This window comes from Ruditapes philippinarum, unplaced genomic scaffold, assembly GCF_026571515.1.
Source record: "Ruditapes philippinarum isolate M1 unplaced genomic scaffold, ASM2657151v2 ctg7646_1_1_1_1, whole genome shotgun sequence".
In the NCBI taxonomy this organism is placed as follows: Eukaryota; Metazoa; Mollusca; class Bivalvia; order Venerida; family Veneridae; genus Ruditapes; species Ruditapes philippinarum.
This window is the reverse complement of record NW_026867147.1, coordinates 1-27,873: the sequence shown is the minus strand read 5'-3', so window position 1 is coordinate 27,873 and position 27,873 is coordinate 1. Positions and strand designations below refer to the sequence as shown.

Genomic DNA, 27,873 nt, shown 5'->3' with positions numbered 1-27,873 from the left:
TAAGTTGTTCCCCTTGGTTATATGCATGGAACATGCTTTTATTTAACAAGAAAACAGCATAGTCTTTTCCCTCGGTTATATGTGCAGAACATACTTTTATTTTATAATAAGACCACTTTAGTTGTTTACCTTTGTTATATGCATGGAACATGCTTTTATCAATAAGAAGACAACATAGTTTTTTCCCTTGGTTATACCTGTGGAACATATTTTTATTTAATAAGAAGACCACTTTATTGGTTATCTCAGTTTTGTCTACGGAACAACTGCTTTTATTTAATAATATGACAACTTTTTGAAGTTTCCTTTGGTGTAATCCATGGAGCATGTTTTTTGTTTTACAAAAAGAGCACTTTAGTCTCTTCCCTTTTATATCCACAGAGCATCATTTTATCTAATATTCAGAATGTTTTTTACAGTTGGTTATATCCATGGAACATCCTTTTAATTAATAATAAAGACCAATTAGGTTTTTTCCCTTAAGTGGTCTCATTTAAAAAAGAATGACTAAGTGAATAAATATTACACATAAATATCTTCAGTATCATCCAAATCATTTCTAAGAGATACACTTGGTTGATTCATATGTTCGTTAACTCTAGTAGCACCATTTTCAATTTGCAACTCACTATTTGTGTAATTGTCAGATTTATCTTCCCTTTGTTTAAATGACATAACAGTTTGATCACAGTCAACATCATTTACAGCAGACGGCTTTTGCCCTAAACTGGCGTATGCACCATGACATGTGTCGTCTGGTGCAAAATGGTTTCGCTCTCTATCATTATATTTCAGATCTAAATTATCATTAGTGTTTGTACATGGTTTTTTGTTCGTTTGATCCATTTCCATTGCATTTGCTGCCATGGAACTATTTTCAGAAGTCAGATCTACTCTTCCATTCGTTTTAAATTTATCCGCCTTAGAAACTTGGGCTGGTGACATATTTTGTCCAAATTTTTCATCAGCTGAATCATAAACTACTAAAACATCATCATTATCTACATTTACTACAACCTGATAGGCTAAATCCGCATCAGTAGATGCTTGCACTTTAGGACTACTTTCTGCACTATTTTCTGTCAAATTTGATGTAGGATAGAAAAAGTTACTGTTGTCATGAAGGTTTGATGCTTGTGGTACAGCACCAGATGTTTCTTGGTTTGTACTTGCAATTTCTGGGATATTTGAATGACCTTGGTTTATCAGGTACTCATTGAAATTTAGATCAGGTATGGCATTTTCCAGTATTTCCGGTGCATGAACTGGTTGATTACTGGCTTTCTTTGACTTAGACTTCCTTGGTTTCTTCTTTGGTTTCTTTCCGGTCTCTATTGCAGCTTCTGACCCGGATGATATATTTCTATGATGATTACTTGGAGCAACAGGAGCACATGACTCGAGCCCCTGTGGTGCACCTATAGCATATGTTTTAGGCCTACAAACATTAATCTGGGGATCACTACAGCCTGGTTTGGGCCCTGCTGGCACAACAAAATCATCTGCAGCATTATTAACTTTCTTTTCATGTTCTTTCCTTGCTATTTGAATATTGTCCTTATTGTCTTTTGGCATGCTTTCAACAGTATGCAATTCTTCTACAGGGGCTACTCTATTCTGAGTATTTTCTGTCGAAGTTGCTACTGAATCTGATCTAGGTTCTGTCTGAACAGGACTCGCAGCAGATCTGGGACGTGAATCTAGAGTACCAGGTTCAGACTCAGAACTTGAGACATGCCTACCAAGTCTCCCTCTCCTACCATCTCCATCACCATTGTAAGTTCCCCATGTTGAGCCCTCATCACTAGAACTAGAGGAATCTGATAGGTGACCTGAACAGACTGTCAGTTCTGATTGGCTACTGTCAGTAGAGGTGGGGCTTCCAGGGGTTTGTCTAGGGTTTGTATTAGGTGCCGATGTATCGGCACTGATTGCCTCATGGTATGAAGGTGGCTGTGGCAATGATGGGTCAACAGGATTGCCAAATGCCTGTAAAGGACAGGTAAGTAATTCTGACAGACATGATATTATACAGCATATTTGTTATTCATATGATAATCAATATTTGTACAGAAAAAAAAAAATACAATAATTTTGTGTAACTCCAACAAAATAGTACTCTTATACAAAAGTATTTTCAATTTCTATTAAAATCCTCATTGTATGAAAACAAATGGCAAATGCAAGTGACAAAGAAATTTTCAAATACATGTATGTCCTCAAACACCAGGTCTTGTTTCAAAGGGCAGTGATAACCAATATAGTTTCATTTCATCCACGTGGACTACATTATTATACTTACAACATTAAGGTACCATCCTGGTGGGTTTTGCATTGCCTCGTCATACGTGGGTGGCCTGTCTCTTTCAAAACTTCCGAACAATCCAAGTCTGCGCCTGTGTCGTCTGCGCCCTTAAATGATCAAATTTAACATCATCAAATCTTGATCTAATTAAAATTACATAAATTAAATAAATTATGACAACCAAAACATCAGTTCAAGTGAAGCTTTCCTTATATTCTATGATATAAAGAGATTAGACCAAAGCTAACCAAAGAAAATGATTTGTATAAATAAAATAAATCATTGAATGTTTAAACCATTAGATACAGTCTATATGCTGATAGAGAAACCGACTGTATGTGCTTATTTAGAAATTTACCCATTTACATATTATTATCAATGTTGTTGTTGTTGATGACAACTGAACAAATATAAATATAATAACATTTTTTACTTTCGGCTAACAAATAAGTTAAAAGTTTATTGAATCGTCTAAACTAGCACTAGGGTATTATTAAAACAACAGAAAACTGACAAAAAGCTAGTCATTAACAACTTGAAGAAATCTGAGATAAAAATAAAATATAATTACTTCTCCGTTCTGTTACGTCCTCACTGACAGTTTGTAATCTCTCGCTTGAGTCCAGAGCTTCACGGAGACGTGCTCTACGACATCTTCGTATCATCACAAACAGGAGACATATAACCATGATGAGGAATACAGATATCACCATGGGAACTATCACCCCTATTGTTATAGTATACTGATAGCTTTTGTCCCATTGGCCTGTATTATCTGTAAGAAAAATATAAAAGAATTGCTTATTCAATGACAAATTCAAAGCTAATTCGGTATAAGAATCATCACTCCTATAGTATATTGGTTGCTTTTTTTATTTTTGGTGTCAATTTTTATGTTAAATTTATACAGTTTATAAAGGTAGCAAAGCATATAAAATGATATATAATGAATTAATTAACCCTCATTCTGCTAAATTTTCAGAACTGTTAATTATCTTTTCTGATGCCAAAATGGTTTCTGATTAAGCAACAGCAAATGGTGTCGCACTTTCAATCATCATAGATGATGCACTTGCATCTTGGTATTATTTACAAAATTGAGCCGCGCCATGACATAACCAACATAGTGCTTTTGAGACCAGCATGGATATTCAGACCAGCCTACGCATCCTTGCAGTCTGATCAGGATCATGCTGTTAACTATCAGTTTTTCTACTTAAATTGGGGTTTATAAGCAAACAGCATGGATCCGGATCAGACTGCGCAGATTCGCAGGCTGGTCTGGATCCATGCTGGTTGCAAACGCACTATGTTGGTTTTGTCATGGCGCAGCTCATTAATGAGAAAAATTCATTAGAATAGGCATCTGAGCTTGTTGATTTAAATGAAGTTATAGTATATAACTGGATCTAAAAATAGAACATACCTGCACAACCGGCAACTTCGTCACTATTATCGCCACAATGATCGTACCCATCACATATCAGGTTTTTATCTATACATTTATCATTACCACACACAAATAAGTCTGAACCACAACCTGAACACAATAAATCATTTTTATATCAGTGAAAAATATCACAAAGTCTTTACAGTTATCACACAGATTTGCATGGTTATTAATAGTTTATTTATTTAGTTTTGGACATGTTGTTCTCCCTTTTACTTGATTATTTATTGTCTTTGGAGTTAGTTCACTGCATTCTTTAATTTTTCTTATTGCATTGCAGTTACTATAAATGAAACACAGACCATTGTTTCCAATGACCCTTCTATTTTTTATCTATATAGTAATATATTGTAAACAGCCCCCCTTCAAACCCCCGAAACATAAGGGGGCACATCCCTCTTCTGCCAACCCCCCTTCTGGCAACCCACTGATGTACCTTTTTGATAGGTGGGCGGCACCAAAAAAGTGATCACCTTTTTTAACAACATTTCCCAAACAAAAAACAGTGTTTGGGCCCTAAATAGGATAATTTTTCACTGTTTGAGGCCTAAAAAAAAGGGGGGGGGGGGTGATTGAAAAGCTGCCAAAACACAATCTACAATGTATATGAGGTAAAGGGTTCATATTTGCTATTTTAGCTCATGGTTTGACCCCATGACCCCTAAGTGGCTCTGGCAGGTTGATGCTCAACAAGGTGCAGGTGCAAGTCAATGTAGAGGACTTTGGATTGATTTCATTTCATGGCCTAGGTTAATATTTGCTATATCTGGTCATTGTGAAATATTACCTATAGGTGGCTATGGTAGTCCTCAAGAAGCATGCAGTGCATATAAAGTTAGAAAAATTAAACAGTAATTCTATAACATACTCTTCCTCTATAACTGTTTTTGTATTAAGAACAGAGAACAATGTAAACTGACTAGGAGCTATATAGCGTTATGTACAGCCTCACATTGGGTGCCAAATATCAGTCTGTCTAACCAGAACTTGAACCCATGACTTTTTGAATACCACACACTTTTGACTGAGTATCTGGCCACTTACACACTTTTTCCCCTAATTGGTAAACAGAAAGTCAAAAGTTGTTAAGTTATTTCCTCAACAAAAACTTACCTGGAGACATCTTGTATGAAGCATAGGTAAGTATGACACTATCACTAGATGACAGGGAGGCATTCAGTCGGATGTAGAAGCCGGTCTTACTGTAATGTGGAATACCATTGTTGATATTATCCAACATGTCGTGTTTAGCTCGTACTGCGCCATCAGATGAGATTCCATCTCTGATAACTATCTGATTCTCGCCACGGAATACATGACCTGAAAAATAATGTTGATTATTAATTAATTGACATAATGACCTTAATCTAGCTCAAGTTATGTAAAAATAATCTGATTTACAGTTTTTCTCAATGGAGTTTTTAGCCATTGCTCAAACAGCGCACACATAAAAAGTAAAGGTCAGAATTTTTTTCATTAATGAGGTTAGGGATCTAGTCCACATTATAAAATTTAATCATGGTGTATCAGTTACAAGTGGATTAACCACAACCTTATCTTCAGCTAAGTCATTATCTAGCAGCAATACATAAACAAATAAACTGAAATATATAGTTAAAATCTGAATTATTTCTGAATTATTTCAATATTTATATGTCAATGATTGGCATAATTAGAATTGTTATGAGTTAGGAAATTGTCTTTTTTTAAAATGCTTACCAATTTCTTAAATGTGTATAAAAAAACCCAGCAGTGCAGGCTTTGCTAATCAAAAAGAAAAGTCATGGATAAAATCAAATACATGCGTAAGAATTATTTACCATTTATTCTTAGCCTGATAATCTTTAAGTAGGTGCCCTCAAAATCTTCCTGAGTTTTCACCACCCATAAACAGTCGTACAATTCTCTAGTTGGGGATGCTGGTGAAAAACTTATCCTTCCACCTTTACTGGACATCAAATAGCTCAATCCTTTACAATCTGGAAAATAAAATCAAATAAACCCTAACCCTGTTGGAACAGAAAGTGATTAGTCTTTGCCACCAGCATAGAGCCAGGCCAACCTGCACATCCGTGCAGTCTGACCATGCTCTATACTGCTGGCTGACCAACTTCTTATCTTGATATCCCTAAAATTGATAATGGACAGTTTCAAAAAATGGAAGCTAGACAAGTCCATTTAAGAAATACAGTCATTAAAGGGATGAATAATATTGCATGGCCAATATTAAATGATAAGATCAAAATGTAAAGACGTATAGGTTGGATTGGATTAGTCAAACATAATAACATAATCATTAGTGAACACCTCAGCAGAACCAGTGACCTTCAGTAAACTAGCTGGAAACATGCATCTTCCTCACATGAAACAATGACCAATTCATATTCACAGCAGTTAGGGGCAAGAGATGACATGTTGGTGAAAAGAAATATTATAGACATGGAGATGATGGAAGATTAAAAGTACAAGAGCGATCATGTGTTGCCTGATGATTTCCAATTAAGCAGTTGTATCAAGAGGTGATTTGACTATTTGTTGGAAATGTAATTTGTGTGTTTGAATGTTTGAATATTTTCTGTAATCTAGAGAAAGTAAGAATTACCAAAAAATCATGAACATTTTGATTATTTTCTGCGCAAGAGCCTTAACTGTGACAAAAACTATTAAAATCAAAAAACCAATTTAATATGCCCAAGTACTTGAGGTACTGATCAATCAGTAGTTTTTGAGGAGTAGTTCGAACAAAATTTGTGACAAACGAACAGATAGACTGACAGATGACGGAGAAATGATCCCTATATGTCGCCACTACTCTGCAGCTTTGCCTTTTAGCTATGTTACCAAAATAGAGCCTACATCATAATAACACAATTATGTTGTTGTGAAACTTAAAACAAAATACTGTTTAACAAATTCAGTTTTTAAGATTTAGGACTAAATGATACTTACTTGTATTTGGCTTTGTAATAAATTGCCGACCTGAAATTAAAGAGAAAAACTGTAATAGCCAGAAAGATCTATTTCATTACAAGACATTGATCAAGACAATGCTTTTTATTGATGTTTTAAGACAAATTCTTTACATACTTTAAATGTTAAATGTATGAAAATCATTCATTTAACATAATTATGTTTAAAACATTTATTGAACAATTTAACCCTTTCACTGCCATAGGAACGGCATATGCCGTCCCTATTATTTTCGGTGTATTTGCCATTTCTATAAAAATAATAATAATCATAATAATGATAATTATAATAATAATAATGATAATAAGAAATACACTTAACGAAACTTATAAGTACTCCGATTTCAAACTTGCAGGAAAACTCCGGCTTTCAAAATATATACTAAACTTGTATTTGATTTTTTTTACAATGGTGATCTCAGTTACTGATTTTCTGTTAAGTTTGAGTTATTGTAAAATGCATTTACTATTATAAAATGATGATACTATGATTAAAGTTTATACAGTATCGACTTAGACTAGTTATAGTAATTCTAACACAATATAATAAAAATTGGTCGGAGTACTTATAAGTTTCGTTTAGTGTATATAGATAATTATACCATCGACAGTGGCAGATTTGGAAACATATATAATTATTATAATACTAATAAGCCCTGGCAGCGAAAGGGTTAAATGGTATAAAGCTATAATATCATGGTAAATTCTCATAGAATGTCTCTGATACTTAACACACATGAATATTGTATGTAAACAGAAAAAATGTTCTAGAACAAAATATTATGCTGCTATTTATAGAAGGCATTTAGCCATTTAGCAATGATCTCCTGCATGTGCCATCCCCTCTAAAGGAAATATACAAACATATTTCTTTCATATAGGTATTTTAGAGATATTCTTTTTCAAAGTTCAAAAAACTTAGATGGCCTCCTGAGTATTTACTGGTGACATGGTCAAGTCATTATTGAGTAGATTACTTTAATTTAAGGATATTTTGCCCTTTTGATATAGTATTGAACAAGCATACCAAGTTTGAAGTGAACACCCTTACTAGTTACAGACAAGAGCGATCAGTAATCACATGTGTCGCCTCATGATGGCCAATTTCATGTTGGGACAAATATTGTGACAGACAGATGGACAGACAGACGGACAGTGCACAACTAGACTTGGTACTGATCATTCCTGTAAAGTTTGGATAAAATTGCACCAGTAGTTTATGAGGAGTAGTCCGACAAGCTTTTGCGTATCTGGCAACACACAAAAAAAAAATTTTTTTATCAAAGGGCCATAACTCGGCCAAAAATCATTCAACCGGAAAACCAGTGCAATATGCGCAAGGACTTGAGCTACAGATCAATCCTGTAAAGTTTCATTGAAATTGCATTAGTGGTATAAGAGAAGTAGTCCGGACAAACTTTAAAAATAAGAATTATAAAAGGGCCATAACTCTGACAAAAATCATTGAACCGGAAAATGCTGACAATATGCACAACTACACTTGGTACTGATCATTCCTGTAAAGTTTGGATGAAATTGCAACAATAGTTTATGAGGAGTAGTCCGCACAAGCTTTTGTGTATCTGGCAACACACAGAAAAAAACACCTTTTTATCAAAGGGCCATAACTCGGCCAAAAATCATTCAACCGGAAAACCAGTGCAATATGCACAAGGACTTGAGCTACAGATCAATCCTGTAAAGTTTCATTGAAATTGCATTAGTGGTATAAGAGAAGTAGTCCGGACAAACTTTAAAAATAAAAATTATTAAAGGGCCATAACTCTGACAAAAATCATTGAACCGGAAAATGCTGACAATATGCACAACTACACTTGGTACTGATCATTCCTGTAAAGTTTGGATGAAATTGCAACAATAGTTTATGAGGAGTATTCCGCACAAGCTTTTGTGTATCTGGCAACACACAGAAAAAAACACCTTTTTATCAAAGGGCCATAACTCGGCCAAAAATCATTCAACCGGAAAAAACGTGCAATATGCACAAGGACTTGAGCTACAGATCAATCCTGTAAAGTTTCATTGAAATTGCATTAGTGGTATAAGAGAAGTAGTCCGGACAAACTTTAAAAATAAAAATTATTAAAGGGCCATAACTCTGACAAAAATCATTGAACCGGAAAATGCTGACAATATGCACAACTACACTTGGTACTGATCATTCCTGTAAAGTTTGGATGAAATTGCAACAATAGTTTATGAGGAGTAGTCCGCACAAGCTTTTGTGTATCTGGCAACACACAGAACAAGAGGGCCATGATGGCCCTGAGGTCGCTCACCTGTATATAGGCCCCCCCCCCAAACGTTGCAGGGCCAATTTAACCCAAGAGCTTTTATTTGCACAAACTTCGTAGAATAATAAGAAGATGTTTCATGCTAAACATCTAAGCTCTTGCTCATTGGGCTTTTTAAAAGAAGATTTTTTTTAAGTTTTTACTATACACATATAGTTAAAAACAATGACACCCCTGGGGCCAGGCCAGTTTTGACCCCAGGGCTTTTATTTGAACAAACTTTGTAGACACTTACTAGAAGATGTTTCATGCTAAATATCTAAACTCTAGCTATTTGGGTTTTTTCAAAGAAGATTTTTTAAGTTTTTGCTATACACATATAAAGAAAATCAATGACCCCCGGGGCTGGGCCAATTTTGACCCCAGGTCTTTTATTTGAACAAACTTTGTAGACACTCACTAAAAGATGTTTCATGCTTAATATCTTAACTCTAGCTATTTGGGTTTTTTCAAAGAAGATTTTTTAAGTTTTTGCTATACACATATAAGGAAAATCAATGACCCCTGGGGCGGTGCCAATTTTGACCCCAGGGCTTTTATTTGAACAAACTTGGTAGACACCTATTAGAACATGTTTGATGCTCAATATCTTAGCCATAGCTCTTTGAGTTCTTTAAAAGAAGATTTTTTAAGTTTTTACTATATGCATATAGGGAAAATCAATGACCCCCCGGGGCGGGGCCAATTTTGACCCCAGGGCTTTTATTTGAACAAACTTGGTAGACACCCATTAGAACATGTTTCATGCTAAATATCTTAACTCTAACTCTTTTGGTTCTTTAAAAGAAGATTTTTTAAGTTTTACTATATGCATATAGGGAAAATCAATGACCCCCTGGGGCCGGGCCTATTTTGACCCCAGGGCTTTTATTTGAACAAACTTGGTAGACACCTATTAGAACATGTTTGATGCTCAATATCTTAGCTATAGCTCTTTGGGTTCTTTAAAAGAAGATTTTTTAAGTTTTTACTATATGCATATAGGGAAAATCAATGACCCCCTGGGGCGGGGCCAATTTTGACCCCAGGGCTTTTATTTGAACAAACTTGGTAGACACTCACTAGAAGATGTTTCATGCCAAATATCTAAGCTCTAGCTCTTACGGTTTTTTAAAAGAAGATATTTAAAGTTTTTTCTTTCCGTTGCCATGGCAACCAGAGTTCTGCATGGAATTAAATTCTTTGAACAATTTTTAAAGGTGACCACCAAAGGAACATTCCTGTGAAGTTTGGATGAAATTGGCTCAGTGGTTTATGAGGAGATGTCATTTAAAGTAAAAGTTTACGGACGGACGCCGGACGAAAAGCGATCACAAAAGCTCACCCTGTCACTTTGTGACAGGTGAGCTAAAAAAACACCTTTTTATCAAAGGGCCATAACTCGGCCAAAAATCATTCAACCGGAAAACCAGTGCAATATGCGCAAGGACTTGAGCTACAGATCAATCCTGTAAAGTTTCATTGAAATTGCATTAGTGGTATAAGAGAAGTAGTCCGGACAAACTTTAAAATTATAAAAGGGCCATAACTCTGACAAAAATCATTGATCCGGAAAATGCTGACAATATGCACAACTACACTTGGTACTTATCATTCCTGTAAAGTTTGGATGAAATTGCACCAGTAGTTTATGAGGAGTAGTCCGGACAAGTTTTGTGACGGACGGACGGACGGACGGACGGACGGACGGACGGACAGACAGACAGACGGACAGACAGACGACGGAGAAGTGATCCCTTTATGTCGCCACTACTCCGTAGAGGCGACACAAAAAATGGACACTAACAAAGGGTTAACTAGTTTTAAGGAATAACTTCCCACAAGAGTCGAAATCAGGACACTGTGCTCCACTATTCTTAGTGCTCGATAGTTAAATAAGAGCCTGGATAATGTACAATGTTCTAAATTAAAAAGGGCCATAATCCTGTGAAAATTGATGTGACGATTATGGACCTTGGAAAGTGACCTCCTTTTATGGGCCCAAATAAGTGTGTGAAGTTTCGACCCATTATCTTCATAGTTTAAGTGATACCAACTTGCACGCAAATATCACCAAAGTTTAAGAAAAGATGAGTATTTCGAATAGTCAAGCTTTTAGTTAGTTTTAGGATAATCTTCCCTGTCAAAGTGTGAGCTATGACATGAATGACATTAACTCTAATTTTTAGGAAACTGGGGCTAAAAATCTTCTACAAACATGTATTATGGAAATTTTAATAAAATTTAATAAATAACTTTACCTTTATAAAACTTATAGGCAGCTCTGAACCCTATAAAGTCTCTGTTCTCCCCAGCTGTCAGTGACACTCCAGTACTGAAGGTAAACTGGAGCAGGCTCGAGTCAGACAGGACAACGGGACGGTTTGATCCACCATTAAACTGGCCAGGTTGGTTGCTTTTGACAAACTGTGAAAAGCAATGTGTGAAGCATGAACAGAGTGATAATTTGATCTCTCTAATCAATTTCTGTATTATTCCTTATTATACAGTAAAATTAACAATTGTTAATTAATTAAGTCATTGTGACATTATAAAGATTGTAATTAATTTGACTTTCCAATTTTACTGATGCAGGGAAGCCTCGGCTGCTCCTCCATGTATTATTTCAAGCATAAATGGAACCTAACCTTAGATGGTACATGCAGTTATGAGAACAATCTTGATTTAAAATATATCACAAATTATTTAAGGCGTAAAAAGTAACATCAACATGGTTAAAGTTATATCAGACTTGTGCCCTTTTCCCACATTATCTCAGATATAAGCTGGAAATATCCTATACTTCAACATGATCTCTGCAGGAACCAGCAAGAATATATGCGGCTATACTTACATATAATGAAGAAGTTTCTGACAGGTGCCAATCATCGAATGTTACTATGATATAATCATCAGCATCCGTACTGGAGATCACGTATTTGTACACCTCATGATTCTGCGCGTAGCCAGTCGGAAAAAATGGGGAACTTATCAAACCAGTGGCAGAGGACGTATCCGAGCTTCCGTGCACTGTTTTCATTTTTTCTACAATAAACCAACAAATGATTTACATAGACGTCATTAAAATCTATTCAAATAAAAAAATTTCCTTCTGTATTATATGATTTATATAATTGAATGTACATGTATATCACTCAGTGCAAACATTTACTGTATATAACTCAATGTATATCACCTGATAAGGTTGACTTGCAAGTACATATATCAGCAAAATATTTGTGGACAACATAAATTTTATCATAACAAAATAATTTTTGTCAATTTCATATGTATATTTCAGTAAGAAGTAAGAGATAAACAATCTAAAATATTTTCACAGTCCAAGTCAATAATCCTCTTTGTATTTAACAAGATATAAATAAAATAGACTATAAAAATACATGAATAGTTTCCATGAAAATGAAATGATAAGCAAATTCAACAAGACAGTAAATGAAATCTAAAAAAATGTTGTAATATGATTTAAAAACTTTGAATCAAATTGAGGCCAAAACAAAATGATTATTGAGTTCTGTAAACCAAATCCACACATTAATCACGGTTAGGGATTCATCAATTCATACATGTGAACCCTCCAACTTTTAGCAGGAGACTCCCACTTTCTGCAGCCATATTTTCAAAGATTTTTCTGAAATAAGGGGTATTTTAACAAATTAAAGAAATCTCCCTCTTTTTGATGAAAGAACTTCCTTCTTTGTTTATTTGCAAATTCTAAAATCTCCCTCTTTTTGAAGAAATATCTCCCACTTGATCATCGAAAAAAATTCACATGTATGCAACATTTGTTTTGCTATCAAATCATACAATGTGAATTCTTTGACAAATATAATGGTTTATCTGCACTATTTTTTGGTGCAGAGAAAAATTATATATCAGATTACATGTATTTTAAACAAGAGCTGTCGGTAGGACAGCAACGCTCGACTATTCTTAGTGCTTGATAGTAAAAAAAGCCTTGATAATATAAAATTTTCTAAGTTAACAAAAGGGCAAATTTTTTCTTTAAATCCATGTTACAGTTATAGGCCTTGAAGGGAGTCCTATTATGCTCTTAAAGAAGAGTATAAAATTTCAACTTGTTTCAAAGCCAGATGTCAATAGAATATGAAAATATCTGAGGTGGTAATTTTCAAACTTAAATGTAAATTCTAAATCGCAAAAAGGGGCATTATTCTGCCAAATGCTTGATACAGTTACCTCCTTCTGTCTACAGGTTGGGGTCATGATAGTGAACAAGTGTGCAAAGTTTCAAAGCCATATGTCAATGGACTTTGAAAATATTTGAGGTATTACAAAAACTTTAACATAAGTGGTTACGCCGACACCGACGCTTGGCTGAATACAATAGCTCTACTTATTCTTATTGGATAGTCGAGCTAAAAATAAATTTATTTTCCTATATGCAGTTTCACCATTTTACCAAAGCTTGAATCAATATCATTTTATTCTGGCCTTATTAATCCGAGCCACCTAAAAACTTTAAAAAAAAAACAAAACATTCTTTCTTGTATGCATTAAAGCCAAATATAACCATATTAAAACCAAAATGGACCATCTCAGAAATTCTTTAATGACAACCCTGTCAAATTCTAAACCAAGACAGAAAAAAAAAAACATGTGTATACATGACTTTTTAAGTACATACATGTAACTATTCAGAACAAATTTAACTTACGTGTGATGCTAAAACTGATTTGAAAGTTGTAATTTTTCATCATTCCCCCGTGACACAGCATTATAAATATATTGCTAGATTCCGAGTGGAAAACATCTGGTATCTGATCCACCCCACGGTAATATCGAAGTGTCTCATTCATATAGTACATGTCAAATATACTGAGGTAGTCACATCTGAAAATAAAATGTAACCTAGGTTATATTATGTTGAAGGGAACATACCAGTGTGACTCTACAGTACAATTTATAATAAGCAAACACAACATTTTCATAGACATAGATTTTCATTCATTGGATTAAGATATTATTCTTACCAGTAAGAGATTATTAGACAGAAAATGGAATTAGGCATTATTCATACAGGGTTATTTGACAGATATTGCTTTTAGACATTATCCTTAAAGGGAATCTACTGACTATTTTTTACACGGAGAGACTGAAAATATTTTAATTAAGTGTATCACTTCATATACAATGTACATGTAAGCAAGAATTAAAAATTTATGTTTTTAGGCTTTTTCACATCAGTGGAGCTCTTTATAAATTGATTTAAACACTGGTCAGGTTATTTGTGTGAAATTTTGAATAAAGAAACTGATTTCTTTCATTTAGTCATTCCTTTAAGATTATTGTGCTCAGTGTGCTGCTTCATTTACAATTTTGCATCACAACTTGTTTACTGTGAAACATAGCTTCTTCATTTTGTCTTTGCCCTAGTTTTTTATCAAATGAGAAGACCTAAACTTTAAAATATCTGATTGTCTATTTTCCATAAATTGTCTTCAGCAGGGTTTAATCATTCATTTCAATGTTGTGTCTATCTTGATAAACACTATGTGTGCCTAAGAAAAGTATGTCAAAGAATAAATTAGTCCTGACGATGTCCCTCTTTTAGCTCTTTCGGTTAAATTTTTTAGGGTTTTTTTTCTTATCAGCAACTTACTGTTACATAATTTTTTTTTATCTAGAAATTTGTGAAAACCTATCCCTTACCTTACTCAGGAACTAAAAGGGATTAACCCTTGCCAACAGTATAGAGCCAGGCCAGCTTGCACATTTTCTATCTTAATATCACCTTAAAGGGACTCAACTGAGGTTTCTTAATATGTCAAGGGACTAAAAAAATCTTTTTGAGATCAGCTTGTGGTCAGATGTAGGTCTCAACCAATAATTTATATGTAACATTTCAGGTCATTTGCTCATTTTGTTTATCCAGCATAACCAATTTTAATTAATATGCAAGATGACTGCAAAAAGACAAGTATTGCACCATTTTACACTCAAATCTGACTAAGAATCACAAATTATTTTTTTTCAAAATTTGTCAATTTTGCTGTGCATAAAATAACTTTGTATTCTTACAAAAGCAAGATAATCATTTTAATTGGCTGACCCAAGAAGTCAGCATACTATTATCTAGGTCCTTAACAATCTTTCCTTAATTTCATGATCAATGACAAGGCAACAACAAAAGAAAGAAATACTGAGAGAAAACTGACAGAGAGACTTCATGTCACAATTAAAAATCTCAGGAAATACTGTGTTATTTCTGTAAATCATTCTTCAAACAATAATAAATATAAAGTTAATTGACCCAATCCTGCAGCTTACTGAGGATGAGTTCAATAATTGTATATCAGTGGACAAAACGAATAATTGTACAATTGTGGGCAGAAAGGGTGAGGCAAAAAAAATCAATGACTCGCACCAAGAGAATAACTAAACAACGTCAAGATTTCATCTAAAGCAAACGTGCGTATCTATTATATCAAACTTAAGCATCATCTATTTATTTCAATACTCCCACATTTCACTATTCATATTGTCTGAGATTTAAAATTGTTATTTTTCACAGTGTTACCATGGCAACGATTTCAGTTTCTTAAGAATTCAAGTATTATTAAACAGAAAGCATTATATAGACCTGAAATAACCAGGTTCAGCAACATTTGTATTAGTCTAGTTTAAATATTTAAGAAAATAAATAATTGACAGCAGATGATTAAAAATCTTTAAAGCGTGCTCCAGATTCATGCTTATTTTCATGAAAATTTGAAAATGTATTTAAAAGTATTATACTGTGAAGTCACCAAAAGGATGCAATTTATGCATTATCAATGGCACTTACAACCCATATGTAAGTTACCAAAAAAATGGTCAAAATATACAAAAATAGCCCTTACTGCATTAGTAATGCAGTAGAAATATAGTTATAATGCTGAAAAATAGGTCATTTATCGCACATAACATGTAAACTATTTCTAGAATTTTGAATCATTTTACTTTTTCTAAAAAATACTCACCCTAATGAGCAATATTTGGAATGAACAATGCCCGTCTGACAGAAGAATGTAAAGTTGTCATCTGTGCTTATTTTTAGCTGTATCTGGCAAGAACTGCATGATTCTATTTTTAGAACACATCCAAGACCAGAGGATTGACCGCTTGATGATGATGAATTATCATATTTTATAATGCCACTGTCATCAATATTGAGCAATCGCAAAGTTTTTGTATTACATAGATCGAATGACAGACCTGTAGAAATACAAAAACAAAGTTAAATAATTTCCTGAAATAAAGGTTATAAAGACAATATAAACCGCAAGTCTACAAGGTTTGAGTGTTTGGGAATATTGCAAATACTCATGCAGTATACTGTGCTCCTCTTAGTTCACGGTACTTCACGCTTTGAAACAAGAAAGAAAACTACACATGAAACTTATGGTACAAAAATTGTCATATTTTAGCTGTAACATAGAGGTATTTTCATATGTATGACACAATTTAGGAAACAACAATATATTCAGTCAAAATCAGTTTAAATGGGCAAGATGTCTAGACCATATGTCGGCCATTTTGAAAACGATATGTCATCATTTAATTCGCGGTAATCAAATGGTGTTTTATTTCATTTTTTTCATGTTTCAGTTAAAATTTCTACATGTTAATTTGCTTAATTTTAAATATTAAAACTATCTTTACTTTGTAACTCAAAAATTATTTTTTCAACAAACAAGAACATTTAGAAAATGATGATTGTTTCAGACGTATGCACCAATTTTAACAGACTATCAGAAATTTGTAAAATGTTGTTCTGTTTTACGTCAAAACTTACAGATTTAAATATATTGCACAAAAATTTGTTATTTAGGTGTTTGAATAAAATATGGCAATTCTGATCAATTTTAACACTGGTCACATGAAAATATGCCATAAATGTGAAATAAGTGATGACGCAGAATTAGAGATGTTCAGTATAGACTGAAACTCAAGCGTCATTATGACCCACTGACTGTCAAAATTTTCAATGGTGAAACTTGGGTGATTGTCATCCAGTTGAAACTAAGATTTTCCATTGTAAAAGGCATTCAATCAGTTTAGTCAAACTGATATTCTCAATGCAAAAAAAATTCATTTTTAAGGGTAAAACATTGATTTTCAAGGGCACACTAGATTTTCATGCTCTCATTGATAACAAGAGCTGTCAGTAACACACCAAGCTTGACTATTCTAAGTGCTTGCTTAAGTAAAACAAGAGTGTAGAATTTTTTTAAAATCAAAAATGGCAATTATTTTGTCAAAATCTATGTAAGAGTTATGGGCCTAGGACAATGACCTCCTGTCATGCTCTCAACCAGTTCCTTTCAGTAGTTTTGGAGATACCAACTTGTATGCAAAAACTCAATCTGTTGAAAGCATGATGCCAATACATATTGGGTGAGTACAATAGCTCTCCCTAATTCTTCGAATAGTCTAACAAAAGATGAACAGTTGTAAAGAGGAATTTTCAATTTTTAACAGCAAGTCCATTTTGTTATTAATCAACAACCAGTCTCACTTGTGCTGGTCATGTAACAGTCATATGTTTATAGACAAACTGGTGCATTCTGACATATTGAAATAAACAATCACAATCAATCATAAATGAATATGTTTATTATTACATGTGCTAAAAATTTTTTAAAAACTTAAGCAGAACTATCAAAATAAACCATTATATCATTTCCATGCTGATGATTTTAAGGATTAATTAAGATGCATAATTATTGTAAAAAACAATAAATCTGGGTGTAACAAAAAAGTGACTGACCTGATTTTGAGACTGATCCATCTGCTAAACCAATGGTCACTGTAACAAATGCTATACACCCTGAAATGCAACCAAACATTCAACATAAAACTTTGTTAAGATAAAGATTCTGTGCTTTAACATACCCACAGGTGATTAACATGTAACATAATAACATGATAAATGTAAATGGTTCGGCCGTGGGCATCCGATGATCTGCTTTAATAGTATTCTTGGATTATTTCACTATGTTGGGGAAGAGAGAAATTTTGCTTGAATATTTTCCTTCAAGCAACTTGCAAGACTTTAAAATCCATTGACCCCTTATTCAATAGATCTTTTATTTATCTTTATCACTACATATCAAACAAAATATAAGCATTCCCTGTGGTTTAAAATTGTTTATAGGGAGTCTGAATCATAACAGACAACTTATAATAATGTAATTTATAAATATTTATGAATAAATGAATATTATAATAAATGTATATACAGTATCAATTACAAAAACTAGAAAGTAGAACTTACACAATAACGCAATGTAAAACATGTTTTTGCACTTTACTTCACTCTTCCTTTGTTTTCATATTGTCACAGTCTGAAAGATGAAAGTGTTCATGATTTAGAAAATAGGTCTATTACATATTGTACTTATTATTAGCTTATATGCTGGGAGAACATAAGGGCATATAATTTATGAATACAAAAAATATTTCAAATCAGCCTGAAAAAAAGAATTTTTGAAAAATCTAAAAATGGCAGGTTAAACAAACAAGAGCTGTCCGTAAGACAGCATGTTTGTCTATTCTCAGTGCTTGGCTTAGTAAGAAAAGGGGCATAACTCTGTATAAGGTAACTCATGTTACGGGACCTGTGCCCATCATATTAGATTGGCACAGAGAGCAAGTATGTGAAGTTTCAACCCATTCATTGCTGTAGTTCTGGAGATCCAATTTGCACAAAAAAAAAAAACAAATTTTGATGCCAACACCTGGGTGACTGTAATAGCTCCCCCATACTTCAAAAAGTTGAGCTACAAAACAAGTTAAACTATACTTTAAGCATTTACCATGTATTTGATTTCTTGATTTGTATAAAATTTCAATCAATATCTTCTGTAAAACATATTGACTATATATTGATATCAGATAACAAATATTGACAATATATAAATAACATTTGTCTACATTTCTCTAAATTTAAACCTGTATTCAGTAAAACAAATGTTCAGTGCATAAAATTATGTGTTTAATGTTTAAAAATGCCCTCTGCATGTTTTACTTTTCTGACCATCTTTTCACATCACAAAATATCTAATCAACAGCTCCATAGTTTCAAAGAAGTCTAAATGTATCATAGTTTGGGGACTTTTCTGATGAAAATGTATCAGAGTTAAATCATATATACATGCACAGTGCGTTAACTGGAGTGCAGGTATTAGTTACCTGCACTCCAGAGCATGCCCATTGATCGGTTCATTTTGACTGGGGTTTACATATTGTGACGACAAAGAAAGGGATAGCGATAGAAATATCATATTCAGATGCTTGTTCATTAATCTGGGGTTTCAATATTATTGTGACACCAGGGAAAGTGCTTTTATTTTTGACTATGATACAATTAAAAGAGAAAGAACATCAAAACACTTGGCAATCTGATTTATACTCAGGGGGCGTAGCCCCCTCGTACAAATCAGATAGCCTCATGTTTCGATGCTCTTTCTATTACATGTATGCATTTTGGCAGGGTAACTGTTTTGGGTGAATTTTTGTCATCTCCAGACATTTTCTTGATAATTCAAAATTCCTGATTAATTTTTTCAAATCTGTATAAGTGTATTGATATTTATTTTCAATAAAAATAATCAATAAAACATCAATATTATGTTTCTATCCATGACAGCTCTACACTTACCACTGAACGAACAACTATTACAAATACCTATCAAATAACAAGCGGATAAAATTACTTATAGATCTTTTATTTCCTTCACTGTAAACATTTAATGTTTCTTTCAATCGTATTTAAAAACTGATTTACAGTAACTTAATTTATGCAACTTAATAAATTACTCAAGAAGACTGTAACTTATTCATGGAGGAAATGTGACTGCAATTTACACAGAAATAATTTATCCATTTAAGAAGAAACAACTGGTTCTTTAATGTGTAATGTACATGGGCCCTCAAGTCCAATTCGAAAGAAATTTTAGTTTGTGTTAGAAATCATCATCCCAGAATTTGTAGTCAGACCACTGGACTACAATGCCCGCTCTATAAGACCAACTTTTACTTGATCCACTCAGGCAAATTTGCATTCTCTGATTGGTTGAAGTCTTATAGAGAAAAGCATTGATATACAATCATGTATTTCAAATCTAAAATAACTAATTATTTGGAGTAAACCGTGACTTTAGTGAGCTATTTTCTGATTGGTCATTTATTTTTAGATTAATGATGTGCCAATTCTGGACTACTAGTCATTGAGCCTTTGTAGTCTTTGAGTAGCTGTCAACTTTGAATTAAGTTTATCCAAGGTAAATAAACTTAGCTACTCTTAGCTGAAACTGTCCATTAGTAGTTTTAGAGATTTTCTATAACATTAGTTGACTAAGTTATCATAACTTTTGAATACAAAACACACATAAAACCACAGCTTGAATACACTTCCACCATCCAGTCACCTTGAAGACTAAAATAAACATGCAAAACATAGAGATGGTTCAAAACAGATCAGCCAGATGGGTTACAAACTAAGTACTACTCTCGATAATGTATAAGAGTCTCAGACACTAAACTATGTATTATCTCAGTATATAGTAATTGGATAACAAGTTAGCCAATTTACATCAAACTGTAAACACTGGAAAGGTCCATAGATTCTCCTTTCACATTCATTACCATAGCCTCTGTCAACTACATGTCAAATCGGACTTTTTCAAATACTCCTTTTTCTCTACACACCACTAACTTGTGGAACAATTAAACTACCAGAACTAGTTTTAACTCAGCTAGGCCTGTCTGTTATTAAATCTTTCAAGCAAGCAGTTTCTCAGCTCCCATAGGTTCCAGGCAGAAGGCCTGGAAGAAGGCAAATGTATCACCTATCTTCAAAAAAGGTTGTCATTGAAGGCCACTCATCTGCATCCTCCCAAGTCACATCCGGGGTACCCCAGGGGACAGTACTAGGTCCTTTACTGTTCCTCCTTTACATCAACGACCTACCAAGGTGCGTGACTTCCATCAGCCGCCTATTTGCTGATGACAGCCTGATCTACAGGAAAATCAAATCAGAAGCCGACGCATTAGCCCTCCAAGATGACCTTGATAGACTCCAGGAATGGGAACGCAAGTGGATGATGTCTTTCAATCCCAGCAAATGCGAAGTAATACACATCACCAAGAAAAGAAACCCCATCATTTATGCTTACAAGGTCCACCAATCAACTCTTCAATCTGTCAAAAGTGGAAAATACCTTGGTGTCAACATCGCAAATAATCTCTCATGGAACATACACACAGAATTTACCATCAAGAAGGCCAACAACTCTTTATCATTCCTTAGAAGAAACATCACAAGCTGCCCACAAGACATCAAGACCAAGGCCTACAAGACCCTTGTTAGACCAATCCTGGAGTATGCAGGCACAGTCTGGGACCCACACACAGCCACCAACATCAACCAGCTGGAAGCTGTCCAAAGGCGAGCTGTCCGATTTGTAAAAGGCGATTACAAAACTACCAGCAGCACTACTGCAATGATGGCAGACCTAGGCTGGCCAACTCTACAGCATCGCCGCTCCAACGCCAAGCTAGTGATGGTCTACGGGATCATGCACAACCTCATAGCCATCCCAGCTGCACAGTAATTCCACCCCCTGACACTTTGTGGCCATGGCTAAGGACACAGATTCCATGTCCCATTCTGCAGAACAGACACCATGAAGTTCTCCTTTGTACCTTCGGCCATCCGCCTGTGGAACCAGCTTCCAGAGCACCTAGCCATAGCAGTCAACCTTGAGGCCTTCAAGGGAGGACTAGTCATGGGGCCCTAATATGCCGGAGTTGATTTTATTTTTAACATGTTCTTCTTTTAAATCTCAGCACTTATTCGCCGCACAACACTGTGTACATACACCCTATACGTTAATGCCCTAGAGTGGGTTATGTACAGTATTGGAAGAAGAAGAATTATTTCAAACTTTGATCTTATAGTTTAATGTTTTATCCTGTAGTCAGCACAACTGTTTTACACTACATCTTCATCTTTATTTTCCCACATCCTCCCAATCCAAGTTGTTTTAATGTGATATACTCTGGTCAACCCTGCTCAGTATACTCTATTCAGGAATGAAGCAATATTCAATGCAAAAAATCAAATCAAAGGTAACAAGTGCTGAGACAAAGAGGTAAACAATTTTACGGATCCTTAATATATGTCCTTTTAAATTTTTTTGTTAAATAAAATTTTTAAAGAAAAATGAAAAACATCAACCGTGTTTTTGAACTAATAGAAAATACTTTACAATTTGGGCATTAATCCCCTCAAACTAAGACTTTTAACAAAAAACACATGCAAAAAATTTCAGTCTAAATTAAAATTTTATCATTAATAAAAAATATAATTTTTTTCCACACAACTTTTTGAGTATATTTAGTCTATAAATTATTTTTTTAAATTGATTCCCAAAAAAATCTATTTGTTTTTGTTCGTATGTAAACTTGCTAAGGGAAAAATCAATATCTTTTAAATGTCATGCACATTTTACCTGTATTTGGTCCCAAATATTGACTCCCTTTGACAACTTCCTTTAGAAAACTCAGGTGAAAAAAATAATATCCGTTTCATTCACATTTATGAAAATGATATTTTTTCTTAACAAAGAATCCTGATAATTATAAACATTGCAATACTGATCACATGATAACATTTTGCTAAAGTCAGAAACATCAATTATTTGAGCTTTATGTTTTATTTACATGACATTTACCTGTTTTCAATGTGACGTCACTGATTATTGAATAGTGCGCCGGCGGCACGAAATACCCAAAATATACCCAAATGCACCCAAATATACCCAAATATAGCAATATTTGTATTTTTGTTGTATATTTTAATATAGATTTATAATGAGAAATAAATAAATATTTATTAAATATAATATGACTTAGCCTGCTACAATTTTCATTCATTCCGTTGAAATGGACACAGTTACGATGTTGTAAGAAAATAAAGTTGTGACATTTGCTTATCTTAGTACTATATAGGTTCTTTATGAATGAACTTGCAATTTTAAAATCAAGATATGATATTTGTTGTCTACACTTACATTTTTTAAGGTGTAATTTTTGTTGAAATTTCATTTATCATATACAAGTGTCCATGTTATTTAAAAAAATAGCTTTAATGGATGTACATATAGACTGTATTTTGGTTCAAACACAATGATAGGGGAAATGTATATTTGGGTATGGTTGATTATATCTTAGTGAAAATATATATTTATTCATGATAAACAGCACTTTTTTAGGAATAAAACATTTATTTTAGTATAATGGGACAATATTGGGTATATTAGGCAATATTTGGGTATATTTGGGCATATTTGGGATATTTGAGTGTATTTGGGTATATTTGGGTAATTCGTGCTGCCCATAGTGCTTTTCAGGAACACAACCAGCTTGATTCTGCCAGGAACTCGACGGAATTTGGAAGCCGAGAACATCCAAAAAACTCAACCGCTGAAAAAGGGAAAGGAAAAAGGCGATCGAGTGAGAGTTACACTTTCAAATTTTTAGCCCAAACCGCCTCTAAATTAAGCACCGAATTTTTCTGATAAAGCTTTATCTCCTGAATAAAAATAGACAAAAATCTATGGAAACATCAAGCGTCACTTGTGAAATAATGGCATAGCTTAACCTCCTAAAAAAATGCAATGTGCAAAAAAATGGAAACAGGCTTTAAACCAGGGACAAACAATTTTGACAATAATGGTTCATTCATATGCCTAATAATTTAATCAGCATATGAACATATGTTAGGGATATCAAGTAAGAGATTATAGGATCATCTGAAATGCACATGTACACAATGTATACTTATGTTCATTAAAGATATATCAGGAATCACATTATAAGAGGACCAAGAGCTCATCTACATGAACATATACTCTAGTTTTGATTAGAAGATGCATATTGAGGGTAATGTAAGATGCGCAGGGAATCATCTAGATGTAAATATTACATTAAAGTAGTGATGGAATATTATATGAAGAAGGGTCATCTGGTCTTTAAGGTTTGTATAAACACTGTAGTTCTTAAAAGAACATTATATGAAGGCAAATGCATATAAAACATTTTTATTATGGAACAGAATATAAGGGTATCTCGTAAGATGACCAGGGGATTATATCTAGCTGTACATATACTATAGTTTTCATGGAACAGAAATAAGGGGATCACACATAAACTCTTTTTCATTATAAAACAAATATAAGGGGATCACATAAAATGACCAGGGGGATCATCTAGATGTACATATACTATAGTTTTCAATGAACAGAAATAAGGGGATCACGTAAGATGACAAGGGTATCATCTACAGTGTACATATTACCATATAGTATTCATTGAACAAGAAATAAGGGGATTTCAAGTAAGGATGACCAGGGATTATCTAGATGTACAATTTACTATAGTTATTCATTGAACAGAAATAAAGGGATTTCACGTAAGATGACCAGCGGATTCATCTAGATGAACAACATTACTTTAGTTTTCATTAAACAGAAAAAATAAGGAGATCAGGTAAAAACGACCGGGGGATATCATCTATGTGTACATACTCTTTTTCATTATGGTAACAGATATGAGGGGATCGCGTAAAATGACAAAGGGGATCATGTAGATGTAATTATTCTATTTCTTATTATGGAACGATACAATTTAATAAGGGGGATCACGTTGAAGATGAACAAGGGGATCCATCTAATGTACATATTTAACTATAGTATTCACTGAACAAGAAATAAGGGGATCACGTAAGATTACCAGGGGAATCCCATCTAGATTGTACATATACTATAGTATTCATTGAAACAAAAATAAGGGAAATCACGTAAGCATTTACCAGGAAGATCATCTAGATGTACATATACTATAAGTTTTTTATTGAACAAAAATAAGGGGATCACAAAAGATGACCCAAGCGGATCTTTTAGATGAACATAGTAAGTTTTCATTGAACCCAGAAAGAAATAAGGGAGATCAGGTTAAGATGACCAGGGGCATCATCTATGTGTACATTTTCTTTTTTCAATGATGGAACAGATATGAGGGATTGCGTAAAAAGGATTCAAGTGAATCATCTTGATGAACATTAATTATACTATAGCTTTCATTGAACAGAAGTAGGGGGATCACGTAAGATAACCCAGGGATCATCTAAATGTATAAATAACTATTTTGCGTTCCGTGGACCGAGTGGTTTAAGGTCGGTTGACTTTCAAACCACTTGCCCCCACCCGCTTTGGGTTCGGAATCCCGACAGTGGACTTTGGCATTCTTTCATTGAGGAAGTCTTATCCAGTAGCTTACGGAACGTCGTTGGGTTCTACTCAGGTACCCGTTCTGGTGCCTGAAATAATGCAAGGAAAAGGGCACCTAGGTCTCCCTCCGCCCAGTTAAAGCTGGAACGTCGCGTTAATCTTACGTGATTCCAATATTTTTGTTCAATTGAAAAAACTATTAGTATTTTGCTAATTCTCTCTAGATATTTTCCTCGTCATTTTACGTGATCCCATCATATTCTGTTTCCCCAAAATGGAAAAAAGAAATGTGCTTCTACATTTGATATCCTTGTAGTCTAACGTGATCCCCTTATTTCTGTTCAATGAAAACTATAGTATATGTACATCTAGATGACCCCCTGGTCATCTTACTTGATCCCCTCATATCTGTTCAATAATGAAAAGTAGTATATGAACATCTACATGATCCCCTTGTAATGTAACGTGATCCCCTTATTTCTGTTCAATGAAAACTATAGTATATGTACATCTAGATGATCCCCTGGATATTTTACATAATCCCCTCATATCTGTTCCAAAATGAAAATGGGTTTATGTACATCTACATGATCCCCTTGTAATCTTACGTGATCCCCTTATTTCTGTTCAATATAAACTATAATATATGTACAGCTAGATGATTCCCCTGATCATTTTACCTGATCCCGCATATCTGTTTTCAATAATTAAAAAGTGTATATGTACATATAGATGATCGCTAGTAATCTTACGAGATCCTCTTATTTTCTGTTCAATTAAAATATAGTAGATGTACATCTAGATGACCCATGGTCATTTTCCGTGATCTTTCATATCTGTTCATTAAATGAAAAAGAGTTTTAAAAAACATCTAGATGATCCCCTTGTAATCTAAAGTGATTCCCTTATATCTGTTCAATGAAAACTATATAGTATATGTACATCTAGATGACCCCCTGGTCATCTTACTTGATCCCCTTATTTCTGTTCAATGAATACTTTAGTATATGTACATCTAGATGATCCCCTGGTCATCTTACTTGATCCCCTTATTTCTGTTCAATGAATACTATAGTATATGTACATCTAGATGATCCCCTGGTCATCTTACTTGATCCCCTTGTTTCTGTTCAATGAATACTATATAGTATATGTACATCTAGATGATACCCTTGTCATCTTACGTGATCCCCTTATTTCTGTTCATTGAAAACTATAATATATGTACATCTAGATGATCTCCTGGTCATTTTATGTGATCTCCTTATATTTGTTTAATGAAAACTATAGTATATGTACATCTAGATAATCCCCTGGTCATCTTACGAGATACCCTTGTTTCTGTTCAATGAATACTATATAGTATATGTACATCTAGATGATACCCTTGTCATCTTACGTGATCCCCTTATTTCTGTTCATTGAAAACTATAATATATGTACATCTAGATGATCCCCCTGGTCATTTTATGTGATCTCCTTATATTTGTTTAATGAAAACTATAGTATATGTACATCTAGATAATCCCCTGGTCATCTTACGAGATACCCTTATATCTGTTCCATAATAAAAATGTTTATTATGCATTTTTCCTTCATATATTGTTCTTTAAGAAAACTACAGGTTTTATACACCTTAAAGACCAGAATGAACCCTTCTTCATATATATTCCAATCACTTACTAATGTATATTTAATCTAGATGATTTTCCTGCGCATCTTACATTAAACCCTCATGCATCTTACTATTCAAAACTAGAGTATTATGTTCATGTAGATGATCTCTTGGTCCTCTTATTATGTGATTCCTTTCAACTATAATGCTATATTGAACATAAGTATAACATTGTGTACATGTGCATTTCAGATATCCCTGATAATCATCCTTACTTGATATCCTAACATAGGTTCATTTGCTGATTAAATTATTAGGCATATGAAATGAAAAAACCATGTATTGTTACAATTTGTAATGTCCTGTAAGTTTTTAAAGGGCCTGTTTCCATTTTTTAGACATATGCAATACATGTATTTTATTAGGAGGATTTTAAGCATTATTGCATTATTTCACAGTGACGCTGATGATTTCCATAGATTTATAGTCTATTTTAATCAGGATGATAACGCTTTATCAGAAATTCGTGCTTAATTTATAGGCGGGGCTAAATATGCAAAGTGTACTCTCACTCGATCCCTTTTTCCGTTTACCCTGAAAAAGCATACGAGAACAAGGCATTTAATTGATGCAATTTTAGGACAAATAACAGACAGATTGCGTCTTATAATGAAGTTATTACGTAGAAAATAATAGTTGGTATGACCTGCAATCCATTCATAGTTGCATCTTCCATTTTTAAATACAAAAATCGAGTTTGCATTTCACAGCAGATTAGCGAGATAATGATTAAGTTGATATATATTTCGGATAAGTGTTAAAATTCGTATAACACCAAGTCAATTTTTTCATTAGCTTACATTATTTTTTTTAATGTAATCAGTTATTACAAACCACTCATTTGTAATTTGGCCCTTTCACAAC

The 27,873-nt window shown here is 33.8% G+C and overlaps 1 protein-coding gene across 1 annotated transcript; it reads right to left on the bottom strand.

Moving 5' to 3' along the window:
* Positions 1 to 3: 3 nt before the first annotated feature.
* On the bottom strand, positions 4 to 18,343 carry LOC132735008 (uncharacterized; the record flags this gene model as incomplete). The annotated part of the gene is given in 13 exon segments (XM_060721908.1): positions 4 to 1,989; positions 2,303 to 2,412; positions 2,877 to 3,080; positions 3,732 to 3,845; positions 4,869 to 5,075; positions 5,576 to 5,734; positions 6,705 to 6,734; positions 11,280 to 11,445; positions 11,873 to 12,063; positions 13,715 to 13,890; positions 16,020 to 16,254; positions 17,810 to 17,869; positions 18,317 to 18,343. Coding segments are annotated over 13 exon segments (3,141 nt in total). The 3' UTR covers positions 4 to 522.
* Positions 18,344 to 27,873: the final 9,530 nt, after the last annotated feature.